General features: G+C 40.2%; 5 protein-coding genes and 1 long non-coding RNA gene across 9 annotated transcripts; 5 read left to right on the top strand and 1 right to left on the bottom strand.

Moving 5' to 3' along the window:
* Positions 1–917: 917 nt before the first annotated feature.
* LOC134179069 (uncharacterized) lies at positions 918–3665 on the top strand. The gene is made up of 3 exons (XM_062645972.1): positions 918–1339; positions 1417–1877; positions 2644–3665. Exons 1-3 carry the CDS (start codon positions 1012–1014, stop codon positions 3511–3513), a joined length of 1659 nt encoding a protein of 552 aa, XP_062501956.1. The 5' UTR covers positions 918–1011; the 3' UTR covers positions 3514–3665.
* Positions 3666–4964: 1299 nt separating this feature from the next.
* On the top strand, positions 4965–7462 carry LOC134178412 (uncharacterized). Its single transcript, XM_062645293.1, has 6 exons — positions 4965–5136; positions 5686–5743; positions 6250–6367; positions 6752–6856; positions 6929–7078; positions 7153–7462. The coding sequence occupies exons 1-6, from the start codon at positions 5006–5008 to the stop codon at positions 7335–7337; spliced, it is 747 nt and encodes a 248-aa protein (XP_062501277.1). The 5' UTR covers positions 4965–5005; the 3' UTR covers positions 7338–7462.
* An 896-nt stretch (positions 7463–8358) lies between these two features.
* On the top strand, positions 8359–10675 carry LOC134178411 (uncharacterized). Its single transcript, XM_062645292.1, has 6 exons — positions 8359–8583; positions 8713–8770; positions 9461–9578; positions 9969–10073; positions 10146–10295; positions 10373–10675. The coding sequence occupies exons 1-6, from the start codon at positions 8417–8419 to the stop codon at positions 10555–10557; spliced, it is 783 nt and encodes a 260-aa protein (XP_062501276.1). The 5' UTR covers positions 8359–8416; the 3' UTR covers positions 10558–10675.
* Positions 10676–11445: 770 nt separating this feature from the next.
* Positions 11446–12477, top strand: LOC134179115 (uncharacterized). Its single transcript, XM_062646009.1, has 4 exons — positions 11446–11627; positions 11683–11788; positions 11858–12007; positions 12075–12477. Exons 1-4 carry the CDS (start codon positions 11613–11615, stop codon positions 12206–12208), a joined length of 405 nt encoding a protein of 134 aa, XP_062501993.1. The 5' UTR covers positions 11446–11612; the 3' UTR covers positions 12209–12477.
* A 968-nt stretch (positions 12478–13445) lies between these two features.
* On the bottom strand, positions 13446–14005 carry LOC134178834 (uncharacterized). Its single transcript, XR_009969705.1, has 3 exons — positions 13898–14005; positions 13649–13834; positions 13446–13586 (listed from the first exon to the last, which is right to left on the bottom strand). It is a non-coding gene; the product is annotated as an uncharacterized LOC134178834 (long non-coding RNA).
* Positions 14006–14071: 66 nt separating this feature from the next.
* On the top strand, positions 14072–19114 carry LOC134178833 (uncharacterized). 4 transcript variants are annotated; one of them, XM_062645740.1, is made up of 5 exons: positions 17203–17375; positions 17478–17539; positions 17595–17645; positions 18231–18782; positions 18863–19114. In XM_062645740.1, exons 1-5 carry the CDS (start codon positions 17281–17283, stop codon positions 18895–18897), a joined length of 795 nt encoding a protein of 264 aa, XP_062501724.1. In that variant the 5' UTR covers positions 17203–17280; the 3' UTR covers positions 18898–19114. The 4 variants fall into 4 exon arrangements, with proteins under 4 accessions (XP_062501723.1, XP_062501724.1, XP_062501721.1 ...); XM_062645737.1 differs by having other exon boundaries at positions 18231–19114; XM_062645739.1 differs by lacking the exons at positions 17203–17375; positions 17478–17539; positions 17595–17645 and adding exons at positions 14072–14214; positions 15160–15215 and having other exon boundaries at positions 18231–19114.
* Positions 19115–19558: the final 444 nt, after the last annotated feature.

Raw genomic sequence — 19558 nt, 5'->3', positions numbered from 1 at the left:
TAGAAATGTCGATCTCTACTCTAACAGTCACTCTGTGAAAATCATTGTTCCTTCGTTAGAGTTAGAGCTTCTACCCATTGTCTATGAAACTACAAGCATTCCCACTCTCAACGATGTACAAGAAATGGACAATATGCCAAATTTACTGGCATCGCCACTACACCAACCTAGAACCCAAAAAAGGTTCAGAGAGAGTGAGCTAGCTACTAATGAATGAAATTATAGTTGAGAGAGAAGACAGAAAGCTTGTAGAGACGAAAGAAACGAAACAAAGCGTCTCTCGTAATTTAGCAACAAGGGTCAAAATAATAGTCTCTCAAAGAAGACAATGCACATGTTTTGTATCAAAATTTACAAAATAAAATTATTGTAAAATATTTAAAAAAATTGCCATCTGTTTACGTAGTTCTAGGTTACGTACTTTGAGTTGTAAGTGGAAACAGAAACGTAAATGGGCTAAACAAGAAGAAAAGCCAAAGGCTTGGTGATGCATGCATGACCTCAGCTCTAAACGCTAGTGATGACTTGTGGCTACATAAAACAGATTTAATTAAGTAGGCTGACATGCAACAGCAACTAGCAACGAACAGAACAAATAATTTTTTCCTCGTACTACCAAACGCTCTCGCGCTGTCGAGTCCGGTTCCCGTATGACGTGACAATGCTGATGTAGTAAAAGGCGAGACAACGCGAGAAAAAGTTCGGTCCGAGGCTAAGTACATTATTAGGTCATAGTACAGTAGTACGTACACAAATGTTTGTCGTATAATTGGGGAATGGTTTATGTAGCCTCAAATATATCCCCACATGGTATAACAATTGTCTAACCTAAAAGGGCTAGAGCTGCACTGAACATGCTCTAGTACGTGGGACGCACTGTACGCGTATCAGCCAATTGCAATCTGTCTGACAAGCAAGTCTGTCGCGTGATCCACAGATGCAAAGTTGCGGTTTATTTCTAGTGAATGCGATTTGGAAACACGGCAACTAATTGATGGTTTGTTGTGAAGAATGGCTGACGCTGTCCCAACTGATCCCTGGCGGTCACTCCCAAAATGCTACAGTTACGTCGCTGAGCGTTTGCGGCTGAACGCGGTACTGCTCCGTCGCCTTTTGGAAAAGGAAATCATTACAAGAGACGACTACGACGAATTAATGAACGAATCTGTAACGATGACGAAGAGAATAGACAACCTGCTATTATACATTCTTCCCACGCGACCTCCTACAACGTTTACAGTCTTCTGTGACATTCTAGATGTCGTTGGACAGCCGCACATTGCAAACACGCTAAGGATAGAAAATCGGCACAGACTAGAAGCAAACTCTAGCTCTGCAGGTGAGGAACATGCTATTGTTATTTTACTCTAGAGAAGAGTGTTGGTTACGTTGATTGCTATCTATTGTATCTTGCAGTTGTACGTGACCAGGAAAAGGTTCCAGAACACGTAGAAGAGACGGAAGCGCTAGAAGAGCAGGGAGTGGGGCCGGATGAAGAAACAAAAGAGGCAAAGCAAGAAAAGCAGAAAGGTAAACCGAAGAAGCAGAAACGTATAACGAAAAAACAGGAAGTTGGAAAACTCGTAACAAGAACTGACAAATTTAAATCGATAACTGGAACAAAGAGGCCTGCAAGGGTTGGACAAAATTATTCAAAGAGAATACAAACAGTTGCAAGTACCAAAAATTACGTGACCTACAACGCCCTGCATCTACGGGGGAAAGCGAGAAGAGAAGACGAAAAACCTTGCAAAACTAAAAGAACAACCGCAAGGAAACGAAAAGGAGGTGATAGAGCAGCAGATAGTATTGAAAAGGAAAACAAGCTTTTCAATATGGCACGCGAGTATTCGAAGATAAGAGGTCCTTCTCATCAGGTAAACCTGGTATATAATTTCAAAATTTAACGAACACAGCTACAATATATTGTACAATCGGGAAAGCCAGTCGCTCAAGTCATAAAACTTAGAAAACTTAAAAACATTTGTCTAACTAAACACCCACACCTACTAATGTTGAGAGTTGAAATGGAGAAAGGAAGGCGGATACGTGGGACGCACTTTATGATATGTGTGTATGCGCCAGTCAGATGAATTCACACCACACCCACACACCCACACACGCAGGAAGCCTGCGGCAGGCACACACACTTGCACGCACGCACGCACACACTAGCTCACACGCACGCGCACACTGCCACCCCAACATTACACCACCGCCACCACCTCACGCATACAGTACACTGTACTAGAGTGTATATGTATACGCATACGCATTGCAGAGTAAAAACGAAAATACATAGGATGGTAATGTGGTGTTATTTATGTCTTTGCAAGAAAATGCCAATAGCGAAGCAGGCAACACGTATCTTAATTAATTAGGCTAAATACAAACGTAAGTATGCTATACTTACAGAACGTACCAAGCTTGCCGACATTTGTATCTAGGGCTTACTGTAACTTATTAATTTATATAAATGACTAATAGCTGATTACTGTAGCCTCGTCCCCAGAGCCTGTCAGTGTCCGGTTCCCGTATGACACTTTCAGCCTCCCGTCGAGAGACTGAAAAGGGTCATACGGGAACCGAACACTGACAGGCTCACGTGAGTTTGGGAAACGAGGCTAGATTACTGTCTTTTAGGGCAAAGAAAGTGTACAATCATGGAAACCGTGGAGATTGCACATGCCTCACTGCAGTCGCCCTTACGGTAAAGTGGGAGAGATTGAAGGCAGACTAGCGGTTGCAGGTCCAGGTTCGGACGGTAAGCTGCACGTTCTCACTAAAAATCAGGATAGGTGGGACACGTTTACGCGAGACAGTGGTATCATCACTAGCGTAGTGTGCCATCAAGATGTCTGTCTGGTGTTAGTAAATGACAAAAGGAAACATCAGTTGGTCGTTGAACAATTTTGTTTGACTGGAAGCAACAAATGCATATGGTGTCCACTCACAGTTCTACCAAATGAACTTCAGTTGTTGCATAATGTATCCTTTGCTCTTCATGATAACTCACTGTACGCTGTGGGTGGAAAAAATTCTAAGACAGGAGAGAAAGTGAGCACAGTACGTGTGTATGACCTTCAGAGCAGTCACTGGTCGGAGTTGGATGACATGCACAAAAAGCGTTCTGATTGTTCTACTGTTGTCACAGACAACACAATCATTGTAGCAGGAGGATTCACTGATGGAGACCATAGCAGTAATGCTGTGGAATGTGTAGATGTCCGCATGTCTAAGAGAATATCAATGACATCCACAACAAACCATCGTTGTACATTGACAGCAGTTAATAACAAGCCTGTGGTCACTGGAGGAGAGAAAGACAGATCACCTTCCAATGTCGTTGAAATTTATGAAAAGCGATGTAGCAAATGGCGTCCTCTTCCACCCATGAAAAGTAAACGACGGGGACATGGTGCCCTAACTATGAATGAAGACCTCATTGCAGTAGGAGGACTGGATAAACATGAGGGAAATCTAACCACAATAGAAAGTATCCATTGCGACTAAAGTTTACTGTATTGTTCTTATTATTATTACTATTTACTATTATATAAAGTATTATTAGTATTTTTATTAGTATTTATTGCTATTATTGTTGTTATTATTACAACTGTTAGTATTATTGTTATTAATATCATTATTATTATTATTATTATTATTATCTCATTGCTATTGGTTGTTTACTTAACAGACATTGAGCATCAAGACCTAGAAATTGATACGGTTCTAGTTGATATTATGTGTACATACACACGCATTGCTAGAAATGTCCTTCTTTTTGCCTTTACTATGCAAATCTAGTGTAGTGCCTAGCCTGTCACAAATAGCATTTGTACCTCGAATAGATAGGTCAGTACCTTCAATCAATAAGCTAAACCACTTCATCTGAATGACTCAATCTCTGGGTACAATAGACTCTCAACCCTTCAGCGACAAATCTGTCCATCTTCAGATTCAAGGCTAAACGAAAAAAGTAGAACATAAACTGATGCCTAAATGATTAAACAGCTATCTCAACGTCAATGACAACACACTTTAAACATTAGCCATGGTCTCGTTCACATTACTGCAGAAACCAGACTAAAATGCACATACGGAAGATACCAACAGTCAGACTTAAAAAACCACAGACAAATGAGGCCAATTAAATGACGTCTGCGAACAACACTTCACCACTGAAAATAGGTCTACGTTTATACTACAGACCTTACATATACTCATATTGATGTCATCATTAATCTTCTAAAAATTACAGGGTGACTGGAGTTTACAATCTTCTGTGGCTGCCCAGGAAGCTGACAAGTAAACAAGATACGTTTGTGTATTTCATACAATTCTAGTACGGAAAACATTATCTACTTACTGTGTCTGATACAAGAAACTGATTGTACATATCTGCACGATACAAGAAATTTGCCCTTGAACAGCACACCATGCAGTAGGTTTCACTTGATAACATATGCACTTATTGTCATTGTGTATGTGTCCACACCAAATCACAAAGACTTAATTCCCATTAACAAAACCACGTGTATTAGATATCACATATAGATCCCGTAAAACAGTGACAACACATTCAATTTCTGTTACATTGAGGTAATTATTAACGTAATCATTACAATTACAAAACTGAACTCTAGACATGTGCCACTCAAATATCTATAATCAATGCATCCAGACTATTACTGTAAATTAACAAAACGTGCTTTTACAGGATGTATCAAGTTAGAGTTATTCTAGCAAATACTCTCACTAAATCACAAAACACAAAAAGATCTATGTGTGCATATCTCCAGGACGGCAGCCAACCTTACTTTGCAATCATAAGCTTGAGAGACTTAAGATAATGCCTATGGCGCTAATTCGGAGTCATAAGGCAGAAAAAGGAACAAGGCAGAGAATGGCTAGAACCATTTAGTCTACATCACGTGACAGTCCAAATCCCGTACGTTCTCATATTTGTTTTTTTAGAGTCCGGTTCGAAACGAGAATATCGAGAATGAAGGTATTTCGAAGGTTGTTTTGCTGCTGTTCACCCCGAAGAGAACACGGTGTAGGGAACGCGTCAGATAGTGAAGAAATTGACATGACAGAAACAAGATTCCACAAGTCAAGTGGCGATGCGGCTGCGTACGTAAACTGATTGATGTGCACTCTTTCGGATTGAACATTCCAATGTCTTGCATTCGATGACATCCAGACAGGGATTACAAAATTAATTAGTTGTAGCTACTAGATTTATAGAATGGGTATATCTAATTTAATTAATAAATTTGTTTAGTAGCTATACAGGCGCGAGGAGCGTTCTCTACGTTCAAAATTCAGTGTTATTTATGTGCTGTATTGAAACATAAAGTTACAGCGTTTGAGGTAGTCTTGTTTTGACATGCAGTCTTAATTAACTAAATTAATTAGTAATAGTGGCTGCATGTACTCTACTCTACTCTACAAATACACTGGTGCTTTAATATATAATGTGTTTATTGTCCATATTAGAGACATACGTAGTTCTGTGTGTATATTATATGTTCTACATTACGTTTAGTGATGCGTCTCTGCACACACACACACACACACACACACACACACACACACACACACACACACACACACACACACACACACACACATTTTTGTTTCATTATTTAGTTTCATAGTTTCAGATTCTTCTCTTTTCAGGGACTGTTGTACTAAACACTGTGAAGATAAAGCAATATCTTCTTCCGAACTTACTACAGTAAGAGAAAACTATACACAAATATAGGTTGTTTAAGGTTCATACAAACAGACAGGCAGAGATGATCTTAAATGTTCATTTATGTTATTGCAGTAGCATGTTGTATATATGAAAATACATGTATGTATTGACAAGACAGACAGACAGATTGACAGACAGACAGACTGACAGACAGACAGACTGACAGACAGACAGGTAATTTTTCTCATATACAGATTCTACTTGTACATATGCTAGGATTTTTTAAATACACACCAGTTCTTGCAAACAACAAAGTCATTAACTAACGGACTTGACTTTGAATGTCAAAAAATAGACAGATAGAAAGACAGACAGACAGACAGACAGACAGACAGACAGACAGAGACAGTTTCAGGGCCCAAGGGCCTTGTTGTTTGTGTCTTGTGACAGACAGACAGGCAGGCAAATCTTACCGTAAAGACAGACAAGTAAACATGTACCAATGCACACACAGGCAAGGCAAAGTACAGATGTATGTTTTGCAGCTTGCCAAAGAGTTAGAAGAAGTAAAGAGTAGACTGACAATTGCAGAAAGACGGATAGATGAGTTGGAAAAGTCACTTGTTCAACAGAAGAGAGGAATGATTGTTGAAAGTGCAGAAGGTGAGACTTACAATTTCTTGGCTTGGCACCAGGGGCGGATTTAGGGGAGCACGGGCACTCTCTCCCCTTCCAAAGTACTAGGTTCAGGCAAGATTTTCTATTTGTGTCGTGTGGCAGGTTGATCTCTTAATTTTGTGCTCCCCAGCCCCTCACAAGGTTCTGTTACCACCCCTAGTTCGATTCAGTATCTAAAGCAAACAAGCACTATATATTTCAAACGTAAATTTCAAGTCTCTGCCATTACGAAGAGCTTTCTTAGGAAATTAACATGACGACATTAATATACGCATTGATGTAACTTACTTCATGCAAGAAAATGTGCTCCCCTTCTGGAAATCCGAATCTGCCCCTGCTTGCTATACATGAACTATGACTCGTTTGCAGATACAGAAGCTACAGATTTAAAGGAAATGAAAATATTGCTAATTTACCAGAACTGCCATCATGCTGTTGCCGTGAATTTATCTGAAAATCTACAATCAAGACAAAGTAATATGCTGTATATGCAGAGCTGGTCACTGTTAGCTGAGAGCATGTATTTTGTCTTTGGTGACATTGCAGGTGGCCAAGTGACCGTCATACCATATAAAGACATACAATTAGCTAAAGAGGCATCCTATTTAAACTACCTGGTCATATTTCTTCTGGGAGTAGAAAATCGGTTCATTCCTGGATCACTAGATGAAAACTTCAAAACTGTCAACAAACTGAGTAAAGCATCTGTTTATCAATTTCTCATCTTTGTATTTGTTTATTTGTTTCTGCTTTATTCTGTTTTTGTCAAGCTTCTTACACTCCAGTGTTCATGCCTATTGTTGTTGAGGGTGGTCTAGCCCCAAGAATAGAATGTCCAGTTGGAATGAAAATGGTAACAGTTGAAACTATACGTTACAACATTACATCAATGGAATTATCAATGTCAGAAACTGACTTTTCCACATTGATTAGAATACTAACAGAGCAGTTGTAACACGCAGTGAACGTGCGCTAGCTATTAGTTATGAAGCTTAGTAAGAAATAAGTCATGAGTTAACAATGCTGATATTTGTACTGTGAAATAAAAGTGTGTAGCTGTTGGCTGAAATTTGAAGGCAATAGTTTGAGCACTAGCTGTTCCATGTTTCTGTGAGTGACATCGAGTTTGAAGCACGTAGACATTATTGTTTGTAGCCAAATTTGTTACCTTGTCACTAAAATAGAGCGACAATGACTATTGGCATAATCATCAGTACATAGGCATAGAAACTGTGTTGGCCAAGGGGGCATGGCTCACCAATAATTTTCCTGTGGCCTCACTGCATTTATTACTCCCCAAAGCAACAAGCATAACTAGGTTGTACAAGATTGTACTGTTTGGCCCCCAAACCTCAAAAACTTTTTAGAAACCTATTCAGTACACCGTTAATTAAACACGAACAGTGAACCTTTACAATTTTGTAAGAAAAGCCCAGTTGCATGACTAAGTTTTTGTATAGGAGCTAGTGACCTCTAGTAAATCTCTACAGTAACGACTCTGCTTTTTCATCAATTAACTGTAGATGTAGAGGCTTGAACTGAGCAAGGAAAAGCAGAAAATTCGTATTATTTATAGATTTAAAGTACCTTAGAAGTGTCCGGTTTACCAAAATTTTAATCTGCAGTAAAAAGCTGCATGGTAAAGGTCAGCATGTAAAACAGACATATCTTGATTGATTTGTGGTAATCATCTCTCTGTGTATAGATATATATGTGTAGATATATTACGCATACTACTAATAGTATATAATAGGTGTGCAGCTCTGATATATTTTTAGGAAACAGATAACTATAGGAAATGCATGGATTGCGATATTGCAGTTGAATGTATAACTCTGCTTTCAACATTTTTCTAATTTAAAAAATGTTCATTGGTCAGGAACAAATCTCAACTGATCCACTTCTTGCATGCAGCTCTGCATGCCTCTGCCATCTATACGTATCAACTTTCACTTAGATGCGTGCACGTGATCTTGTGTTACGCTCTGCTGGCTAGCTAGCTAGATGCAACTGTTCGCGGTTTGCTAGACGAGAATGGAACCAGACGTCAGTTCAAAAAGCAAGAACGGGTTTTGCAGTTGGTGGGCGCTCTGTTGTGTTGGACAGAGAACTAGATACAACGTCCTGGTGGATTCCTCAGAGGGTGAAGACAGCTCTAGTGAAACATGTACAAATAGGGACATGTCGGATGTCACTACTCGGTACGTTAGTAATTGTTTCCATTTGCAGTTATGTACAAAAATATGGTGCATACGTGTACGTATAGATAGACTATACTGTTACCGCACACGCTACTATAGATAGATATGCTTCAGCTTATATCTTTGCAGAGACCAACCTAGTAAGAAATTTCGAGGAGAAGCAGTATCTTCTGCAGAAACCGGGAAGGTAAAACACGTACAACTCACTATACACAAATGTGGTACTTAATTAATGTGCCTCGGCACAACACACACACACACACACACACACACACACACACACACACACACACACACACACACACACACACACACACACACACACACACACACACACACACACATTCCTGTCTCAATTATCTCAACTAAGTAAAAACATCGACCTTGGTAACAGTGACCAAGATTTCAAGTGCTACTGGAGAAGAAGATTCGCTGTAGCTCTCCAAAGGTGCAACGCAAAGGTTTTCATCCAGGATATGAACCGCTCACAAAGCAAAGAAATCACATTAGTGACATATATAGTGTCCAATTGCATGCAACCTATAAGTTGATAATTTTTTAGAGACCCGTGTCGGTCTAATTGATATATAACGGACTTTCGTATCTATAGCTTATAATAGTTCATATGTATGAAATATTAAGATTTGACAGACAGACAGACAGATAGACAGACAGACAGACAGACAGACAGACAGACAGACAGACAGACAGACAGACAAAGAGACAGACAGACAGACATTGTTAGGGCCCAAGGGCCTTGTTGTTTGTGTCTTGTGACAGACAGACGGGCAGGCAAATCTCACTGTAAAGACAGACAAGTACACATATACCAATGCACACACAGGCAAGGCAAAGTATACAGACGTATGTTTTGCAGCTTGCCAAAGAGTTAGAAGAAGTAAAGAGTAGACTGACAATTGCAGAAAGACGAATAGATGAGTTGGGAAAATCACTTGTTCAACAGAAGAGAAGAATGATCGTTGAAAGTGCAGGAGGTGAGACTTCCAATTTCTTGGCTTGGCACCAAGGGTGGATTTAGGGGAGCATGGGGCACTCTCTCTCCCTCCAAAGTACCAGGTGCAGACAAGAATTTCTATTTGTGTTATGTGGCAGGTTGATCTCTTAATTTTGTACTCCCCGGCCCCTCACAATGTCCTGTACCACTCCTAGTCCAATTCAGTATCTAAAGCAACAAGCACTACAAATCTCTAACGTAAATTTTAAAGTCTCTGCCATTACGAAGAGCTTTCTTTAATAGGAAAATAACACGACGACATTAATATATGCATTAATGTAACGTATGTCATGCAAGAAAATGTGCTCCCCCTTCCGGAAATCCTGGATCTGCTCCTGCTTGCTATACATGAGCTATTACTCGTTTACAGATACAGAAGCTGCAAATCTAAAGGAGATGAGACTATTGCTAATTTACGGGAACTGCCATCATACCGTTGCCGTGAAATTATCTGAAACTCTGCAATCAAGACAAAGTAATATGCTGTATATGCAGAGCTGGTCACTGCTAGCTGAGAGCATGTATTTTGTCTTTGGTGACATTGCAGGTGGTCAAGTGACCGTCATACCATATAAAGACATACAATTTGCTAAAGAGGCATCCTATTCAAACTACCTGGTCATATTTCTTCTGGGAGTAGAAAATCGGTTCATTCCTGGATCACTAGATGAAAACTTCAAAACTGTCAACAAACTGAGTAAAGCACTGATTTATCAATTTCTGATCTTTGTATTTGTATTTATTTATTTCTGCTTTATTCTGTTTTTTGTCAAGCTTCTTACACTCCAGTGTTCATGCCTATTGTTGTTGAGGGTGGTCTAGCACCAAGAATAGAATGTCCAGTTGGAATGAAAATGGTAACAGTTGAAACTATACGTTACAACATTACATCAATGGAATTATCAATGTCAGAAACTGACTTTTCCACATTGATTAGAATACTAACAGAGCAGTTGTAACACGCAGTGAACGTGCGCTAGCTATTAGTTATCAAACTTTGTAAGAAATAAGTCATGAATTAACAATGCTGATATTTGTACTGTGAAATAAAAGTGTGTAGCTGTTGGCTGAAATTTGAAGGCAATAGTTTGAGCACTAGCTGTTCCATGTTTCTGTGAGTGACATCGAGTTTGAAGCACGTAGACATTATTGTTTTTAGCCAAAATTTGTTACCTTGCCACTATAATAGAGCGACCAATGACTATTGGCATAATCATCAGTACATAGGCATAGAAACTGTACGTGTTGGCCAAGGGGGCATGGCATCCCAATAATTTTCCTGTGGCCTCTGCATTTGCATTTATTACTCCCCAAAGCAAAAAAGCATAAGGTTGTACAAGATTGTACTGTTTGGCCCCAAAACCTTAAAAAACTCTTTTAAAAACCTATTCAGTACACCGTTCATTAAACACGAACAGTGAACCTTTACAATTTTGTAAAAAAGCCCTGTTGACTAAGTTTTTGTATAGGAGCTAGCGACCTCTAGTAAATCTCTACAGTAACGACTCTGCTTTTCATTAATTAACTGTAGATGTAGAGGCTTGGACTGAGCAAGGAAAAGCAGAAAATTTATATTATTTATAGATTTAAAGTACTGTAGAAGTAACCGGTTTGCCAAAATTTTAATCTGCAGTAAAAAATTATAGTTGTCTAATTTACAGCTGCATGGTAAAGGTCAGCATGTAAAACAGACAGATCTTGATTAATTTGTGGTAATCATCTCTCTCTGTATATATATAAATACAGGATGGCTAAATACAGTATTTGCACAATTATAGTCCACATACCTGTTTGTCTGCCTACTTGCCTGCCAGACAGACGGGCAAACAGAGATAGAAAGACAGATGGAGAGATCAACGGACAGATATCTAGACAGGCAAACCGAAGCTTAAATGCACGTGTATTCCTCAGCTTGCCAAAGACATGGAAGCAGTGAAGAGTAGACTAGCAACAGCAGAAAGACGGATAGAAGAGTTGGATAGACAACTTCATCATCAGAAGAGAGGAATGATAAATGAAAGCCCAAGAGGTAAGACTTTCAATTTCTTGATGTAACTATTATTGGACTATGACTTGTTTGCAAGTATACTGTAGAAGCATTAATAAGGGAGATGAAAATATTGCTTATTTACCGAAACTGCCATCCTAACGTTGCTGTGAAATTATCTGAAAATCTACGATCGAGACAAAGTATATAATCTGCTGTATATGCAAAATATGGTCACTGCTACTTGGTAATGTTTCTGTTGTAAATCATAGGTTGCCAAGTGACCCTTATACAATACAAAGAAGAAAACTTCAGAAAGGGGTCATCCTATTCAGACTACCTGGTCATATTTCTTCTGGAAGTGGAAAATCGATACATCCCTGGATCATTAAACAACAACTTTGAAACTGTCAACAAATTGAGTAAATCTTGATCGATCAAGTTTAATTTTTGTAGTGGTTTGGTTTTTCTTTATTCTGTGTTGTCAAGCTTCTTACACTCCAGTGTCCATTCCCATCGTAGTCGAAGAAGGTCCTGCCCCAAGAATAGACTGTCCTTATGGAATGACGATGGTCACAGTTGAAACTCTAACTTACAATATCAAATCAATGGAGCTACAGTAGCAATGTCAGAAGCAGACTTTTCCAGATTGACTAGACTGCCAACAGAACAGTTGTAAATACGTGGAGTAAAGTTCAGTAGCTGCTACTACGTACTCAAGACACTTGGAGACATGGTAACTTGTCAGACTTGGTACACAAGGAATCAATTGAATCTATTGACAAGTTTACGCAATGGGCGTGCCAGAGTAGTCTCTTATTTAGAGAGCTGTTTGCGTTGACTTTAAGACGGAAGTGACTAATGAGACCTGTATTGCTCCTGTAGTCAATATTCCATTACAAAGTGTAAGCTAGATCTAGCTAGACAAACACAAAACATTTCTATTGACTGATATGGAACAACTAATCTCCGCAAATTCTGAGGCAGTGACTTATTTCCAGATGTAGTAAGCGTAGATACTAGTGCCGTTTTGTAGCCCCGTCGTAACGCTTGTCATCTACGTTCAACGTGGAAATTACAGACGGTACCGCACAGTGTGACGAGAACGGTACGGCTGTTACATTCCAATATTTATTTAATTAAGTTAACAGTCTCTCCTAATTGACTGGTCTGCTGCCGGCACCATTTATCTAATTAACTAGCTACTCCGTCATAGTATGTACCCAGAGCGTCTTGTAGCTGTGACGTGTAAAACATTTGATATGCGAAACCTTTAGTCTCACTCTGACGTCTCATTTATTACTTGGTTCTACAGCACAGTTCAACAGAAATTGTAGGTTGACAAAACTTGACGCACAATGAGCGGCATGAAAGGGAAAAGGCGATCACTGCTGAACTGCGTTCGTGCTATCGTTATCTAAACGTACGTTCAATTCCTGATTGTCATTTGGACGAAGTATCTGCTTCCCGGGTAAACACTCACGGCTCTACTAGAGCTCAAACTGAAGTGTATACTATGTATTCTAGTTGAACCACGAATTTGTGATCTGTGTAGGTTGACGAACTTCTGTAGGCAGCTATTTTACCTACGAGGGCGACAACCGTCAGCAGGTGCAACAACACGTGACACCTATAGATGATCTCCTAGAACTACTACATTGAGCCGTAGTTTCAATGACCATCTAGAGTGTGAGATGAAGTATTAATTGTTAATTAATTAGTTAATTAGATTGGTGGAGAATTCATTTTGGCAAATGGGCGATTGTAAGATTCGTCGCAGAACAGAGTGTTTCCATTTCGGTAGGAACTGTATGTTGGCGAACAAAACGTAAAACCAAGGGCATGGATTGAGATAGAATATTCTCATTGCATCTATATACGGGCGATAATTGTTAGCTATCTGTCAAATGTTACCGTTGTTGTAGTCCAACAGCTTGTGTAAGAATAGTTATCTTTATCTACACTTCTTGAAGTTGTCTTCTTTTCACCAATCAAAAAATACTAAGAAAATAGAAAAAGTTTGTTGAATGGCTAACATCAATAATACTCGTATTGCTTATAACTTGTTAGAACTGACATATACGTGCTCGATTTTGATGTAGTTCAAATCAGGCCTGCCCTATCAGCAGCCTCATGATCATCAGTGTCACAGACCGTGATGTCTGCCATCTGTGTCTCAGAACCAGACCTTCATCTGCTTGGCCATGCAGTAGGAATCAACTGAATCTTCGATTTGAGTCTGACGTAGTCTAGTGACAATTTACGCAATGGGCGTGCCAGAGTATTATTACTACAGTACAGTAAGACCCTACCTGTCTTGGCGCTGCAAATTTGGCTTGGCGCTGCATGCAGTGTAAAGCGCCAGATGGGCACCCACAGCTACGTATGTATACCTGACAACTGTTTTTGCAGTCCGGTGATCACGTGAGTTAGACTCGGATCCAATTTGGACTCTAGATACTGCTCCTACAAAGTGGGATTGTTTTCTTGGTTCAACAGCGATTGCATAGGCTGACAAACTCGGCGCAGCAACTAACGGCATGGATGAGAACAGGCGATCTCTAATGGACTGCGTTCGTGTTGTCGTTCAATTCCTGATTGTCCTTTGGACAGAATATCTGCTTCCCGGGTAAACACTCACAACTCTACTGTAGAGCTCAAATAGTCTCGCGTAGCCAGACCCCTTTCCGTCGCGGCCTCCCCGGCGAAATGGGGTCTGGTGTACGGCCTTTGATGTCGCTGTGTGCCGCGTAGCCAGAAATCGGCTATCTAAAGACCGAATTTAGTTTCTTAAACGCTTCACTAAAGACGAGACTGGTATGCACGCAATGCAATCCTATCTCAATAGCTTCTCTTGTTTCGTAGAGAACAACTCGAAGACTACAGCTAGAGTCGTTTGTGAAATCTGCATGTCTACAGCAGCGATTAAACGATTTGGTCTCTTCCTGGTTGCTACTGTATGTGTTCACCAAAACAATGCACAAAACACAAGAAATGATTACCCAAACACAGAAAGACGGCTCATCTTGTTTCGATGACGTCATGCAACTCCAAGCCCCTCCAGATATTGCTCACTCCGGACTGTATGCGGTCGCTTTAGACGTCAAAAAACAGCAAACAGCACCGAGTACGTTCGCATCCATCCAGTACGTTCGTATTCAGTCTCCGTTGTGACACGAGCGCACAACGCTAGATCGTACGACGTCGATCATGGCTGCATGAAATCGAAGCCTGTCGACGTCAACGTCCCCGCGGCCGCGTTTAATCGCTGCTGTAGACATGCAGATTTCACAAACGACTCTAGCTGTAGTCTTCGAGTTGTTCTCTACGAAACAAGAGAAGCTATTGAGACAGGATTGCATTGCGTGCATACCAGTCTCGTCTTTAGTGAAGCGTTTACGAAACTAAATTCGGTCTTTAGATAGCCGATTTCTGGCTACGCGGCACACAGCGACATCAAAGGCCGTACACCAGACCCCATTTCGCCGGGGAGGTCGCGGCGGAAAGGGGTCTGGCTACGCGAGACTAGAGCTCAAACTGAAGTATTTACTATACAAATTTGTGAATTGTGTAGATTGAAAAACATATGGGAGCAGCTAAATCGACCAGAAAGACGACAACCGTCAGCAGGTGCAACAACATGCACACCTCTTGTAATTACACTAGGCTGCATGCGGTTCTAATGACCATCTAGCGCATAAGATGAAATATTGGTGGAGAATTTATTTTGGCAAATGGGTGATTTTATGATTCGTCGCCGATACGACTAAAGAAATCTGGTACTGTAACACTGCCGTACCACGTGCGCTAGCTATCATGACGATGTACACTAATTCAAACCCAGAGAAAGTTGTGCTTACCCTATGGTAGTAAGTAAGAATAGCGATGCAAACGGAAGCCTAGGAAAACCGTAGGTATACACGTAAGACAGAGATTAATACAGGAGCTATTGCTACTTACTTATAGAAAGCTATAAAGGATTAGCTTGACAACAGATAGAAGACAATAAATAAATGGCATATCAACAGTTCAGAATATGAAATCGCCAAAAAAATCCGTCAATATACTTTTTTAATTAACGAAAACGCTAAGTAAATTTCTGCCCAATGTCTTTTATCTTAAATGCATACGGAATTTTATTTACCAGGCTATCCCTACCATCCTGATGTCTTACACGAGTGGATGGAAATACCAAACATTTATGATTCAAGTCACGGCGTAATAAAAGTTTACAATGGAGCGTCACTGACTGGTGATTCTGTTTGCCAAGACTTGCGCAACAGTCTCAGGAACAACAGACATGAGTTTTACTATCACGCTACATCGTGGATGTCAGCTACGGCAATATATGAAAAGGGAGTCGATCTTAAAAGAGGTAGAAAGTCGCAAGACTTCAGTAATTCGGATGGATACTATCTTCACAAAATGCTCAAGCCTGCTGTCACATGGGCACAGACGAAAGGTGACAGGCGACCTGCAATTCTCGTCTATGCCTACACTATCTCGATTCGTTTCGGATTCAGAGTTCTTAATTTATGTGGTTTACGAAACGAGCAGTTGTGGAAAGACGTCGTCAAAGCTTGCAGATCGGGAAATGTAAGACTGGCGCCAACTACTAATCCACCTCTAAGAAATGCTGACTGTATTATTGGTCCCATTTGTGCGAATGGTAGTCAATGTCCAAAAGGACGTGTCGATAGCTTGCGTGAGATTGACTTTGAAGGAGAGACACTCCACAATTACACACAGATTTGTGTAAAGAGACGGATGGCAAGATGGATTGATTCTAAACTCGTTGGGATCGTCTTTCTTTCACCGACTGAAATATAAGACTGAAAGCGACAAAGCGTTAATTAATACTTATTTATGATACAACTCCAACATGTGTCAATTTATATCGAATGTGTATGTATAGGACATAATGTATATGTACAGTACTTCCATTTCGGTAAGAACTGCAGGTTGAAACAACGCTCAGCTGCTAGCATATCAACAGAAGAAAACTTGTTTATAGTGTCCAAAATTTGTATGTATGCTGTATGATGCTTTTAATTTCTACCTCAATCTCAGACTATTCATGTTCAATATTATAGAAAAGTATTGACTACTCCAGAATACAGTGGTATTGATTGTGTGATAGCTTTACTTATTGCTGCAAACCCTGGCCAGGGGCGTAGCGTTACCTCTAGAAATGGGGGAATAAAATTCGCGATGCTACGGAACACGCCCTCTTTTATGAACACGCCCATTTTTATGGACACGCCCATTTTTATTGGCTTCTAATTCATTATTGACTAGATCCAGACTGGAAAAAGGGTGGTGCATATACATGTGCAGCTTTGTTCTCACACGTATTTACAGTCCAGTTTTTATGACCACGCCTACAAATGATGGAAAGCTATAGCCCGGTCTAGCCCTTGCCACGGTACGCCCGCCCCTGGGGCCTGGCTCAAACTAACTAAGAATTAATCCAAGCACAAAATATAAACCAAACAAGCACATGCCAGCAACACTGCCAAATGCTTGGACAACCGTAATGTGTGATAGACTCTAGCTAGCAGATCTGGGAGTGTGCTAATCACGTGAGTCAAACCGTTGTCTAGCATAGGTACAAACTGGTCACACAACAAGATTGCTCCGTTTGGATAAACACAGCAAATCCTAGATTGACAAACAACAACACAGACTCAAAGACATGGTTCAGGATACAACGTTCCCACTGGGCGTGGCTGGTGTCATTGGATTCCTGCTGCTCATATTGATGGTATTGCTCTGCAAGTACAAGCGCAGGTAAACACTACAATCCAACACATCACCACTACAATACACATGCCCAAGTAGTTTCGTCCGAAGATAAACCAGAGGCTCGTCACACTCGTTTGAATTGTGCAGGTTGAAGAGACAGAACAGAGTGCAACAGTGGATTAACCAAGACAATACACAAGCACCAGCAGGTAAAACCGTCCATCAACCTCCAGTTCCACGCCACATTTCGTGCTTTCTGTTTAGATCCTGTAGTAAACTCCTATTCTCCAGGTTTTTTAAGGCAACCGTCAACAGGTACAACAACATGCACACCTCTTGTAATTACACTAGGTCGCATGCGGTCCCAATGACCATCTAGCGCATAGGATGAAATATTGGTGGAGAATTTGTTTTGGCAAATGGGCGATATTATGATTCGTCGCCAATACGAATAGAGAAATGTGGCAACACTGCCGTACACCACGTGCGCTAGCTATCATGACGATGTACACTAAAAATTTAAAAAAATGTGCCTAACCCTATTGTAGTAAGTAAGAATAGCGATGCAAACGGAAGCCTAGGAAAACCGTAGGTATACACGTAAGACAGAAATTAATACAGGAGCTATTGGGAGACGCATGCAGAAAGCTCTAGAGGATTAACTTCTGTTGAAATGCACATACCCGTGCTTTCACCATGCACTTCTCAAGTTCTGAATAATAGGACGGTGCTCGAAACAACAGCTAGAAGACAATAAATAAATAGCATATCAACAGTTCAGAATAAGAAATCGCCAAAATAAAATCCGCCAATATACTTTTTAATTAACGGAAACGCCAAATAAATTTCTGCCAATATCTTTTATTTTAATTTAAATGTATACGAAATTTTATTTACCAGGCTATCCCTACTATCCTGATGTCTTACACGAGTGGATGGAAATACCAAACATTTATGATTCAAGTCACGGCGTAAAAGTTTACAATGGAGCGTCACTGACTGGTGATTCTGTTTGTCAAGACTTGCGCAACAGTCTCAGGAACAATAGACATGAGTTTTACTATCACGCTACATCGTGGATGTCAGCTAGGGCAATATATGAAAAGGGAGTTAATCTCAAAAGAGGTGGAAAGTCGCAAGACTTCAGTGATTCGGATGGATACTATCTTCACAAAATGCTCAAGCCTGCTGTTAGATGGGCAAAGAGGAAAGGTGGCGAGCAACCTGCAATTCTTGTTTATGCCTACACTATCCCGCCTAAATTCCAAGTTCTTAATTTATGTGGTTTACGAAACGAGAAGTTGTGGGAGAACGTCGTCAAAGCTTTCAGATCAGGAAATAAAGAATGGGCGCCAAATACTAATCCACCTCCAGGAAATGCTGACTGTGTTATTGGTCCCATTTGTGCGAATGGTAATGATTGTCCAAAACGACGTGTCAATTATAGCTTGAGTGAGATTGACTTCAAAGCTAAGAAATTACGTAATTACAAGAAATTACGTAATTACAAGAAATTACATATTTACACACAGATTTGTGTAAAGAATCAGATGGCAAGCTGGATTAATTCTAAACTCGTTAGGATCATCTTCTTTCCACCGACTGAAATACAAGACAGAAAGCAACAAGTGTTTCACCCATTCAACTATAATTTGCTTTGATGTACAAGTCAGATATGTCACTGAATATTGAATGTGTTGTTGTCTACTAGAAACCGTCTTGTACACAAGAATATATTGTAGAGGCACGATCGCTTCATGTACATGTATAGGAGAATATAATGCAGTGATCACGCGAGTCAAGTACCTGTTTAGTCTCTATGTGTAGACATGCAACAATGTTTCCATTTCGGTAGGAACTGTATGTTGGCGAACAAAACGTAAAACCAAGGGCATGGATTGAGATAGAATATTCTCATTGCATCTATATTTATGGGCGACAATTGGTAGCTATCTGCCAAACGTTGTTGTAGTCCAACAGCTTGTGTAGGAATAGTTATCTTAATCTACACTTCTAGAAGTTGTCTTCTTTTCACCAACCAAAAGATATTAAGAAAATAAAAGAAAAGTTTGTTGAATGGCTAACCTCAATAATACTCGTATTGCTTATAACTTGTTAGAACTGACATACGTGCTCGATTTTGACGTAGTTCATATCAGGCCTGCCCTACCAGCAGCCTCATGATCATCAGTGTCACAGACCGTGATGTCTGCCATCTGTGTCTCAGA

This window comes from Corticium candelabrum, chromosome 4 (assembly GCF_963422355.1).
Source record: "Corticium candelabrum chromosome 4, ooCorCand1.1, whole genome shotgun sequence".
Lineage (NCBI taxonomy): Eukaryota > Metazoa > Porifera > Homoscleromorpha > Homosclerophorida > Plakinidae > Corticium > Corticium candelabrum.
This window is presented reverse-complemented; position numbering and strand designations above follow the sequence as displayed.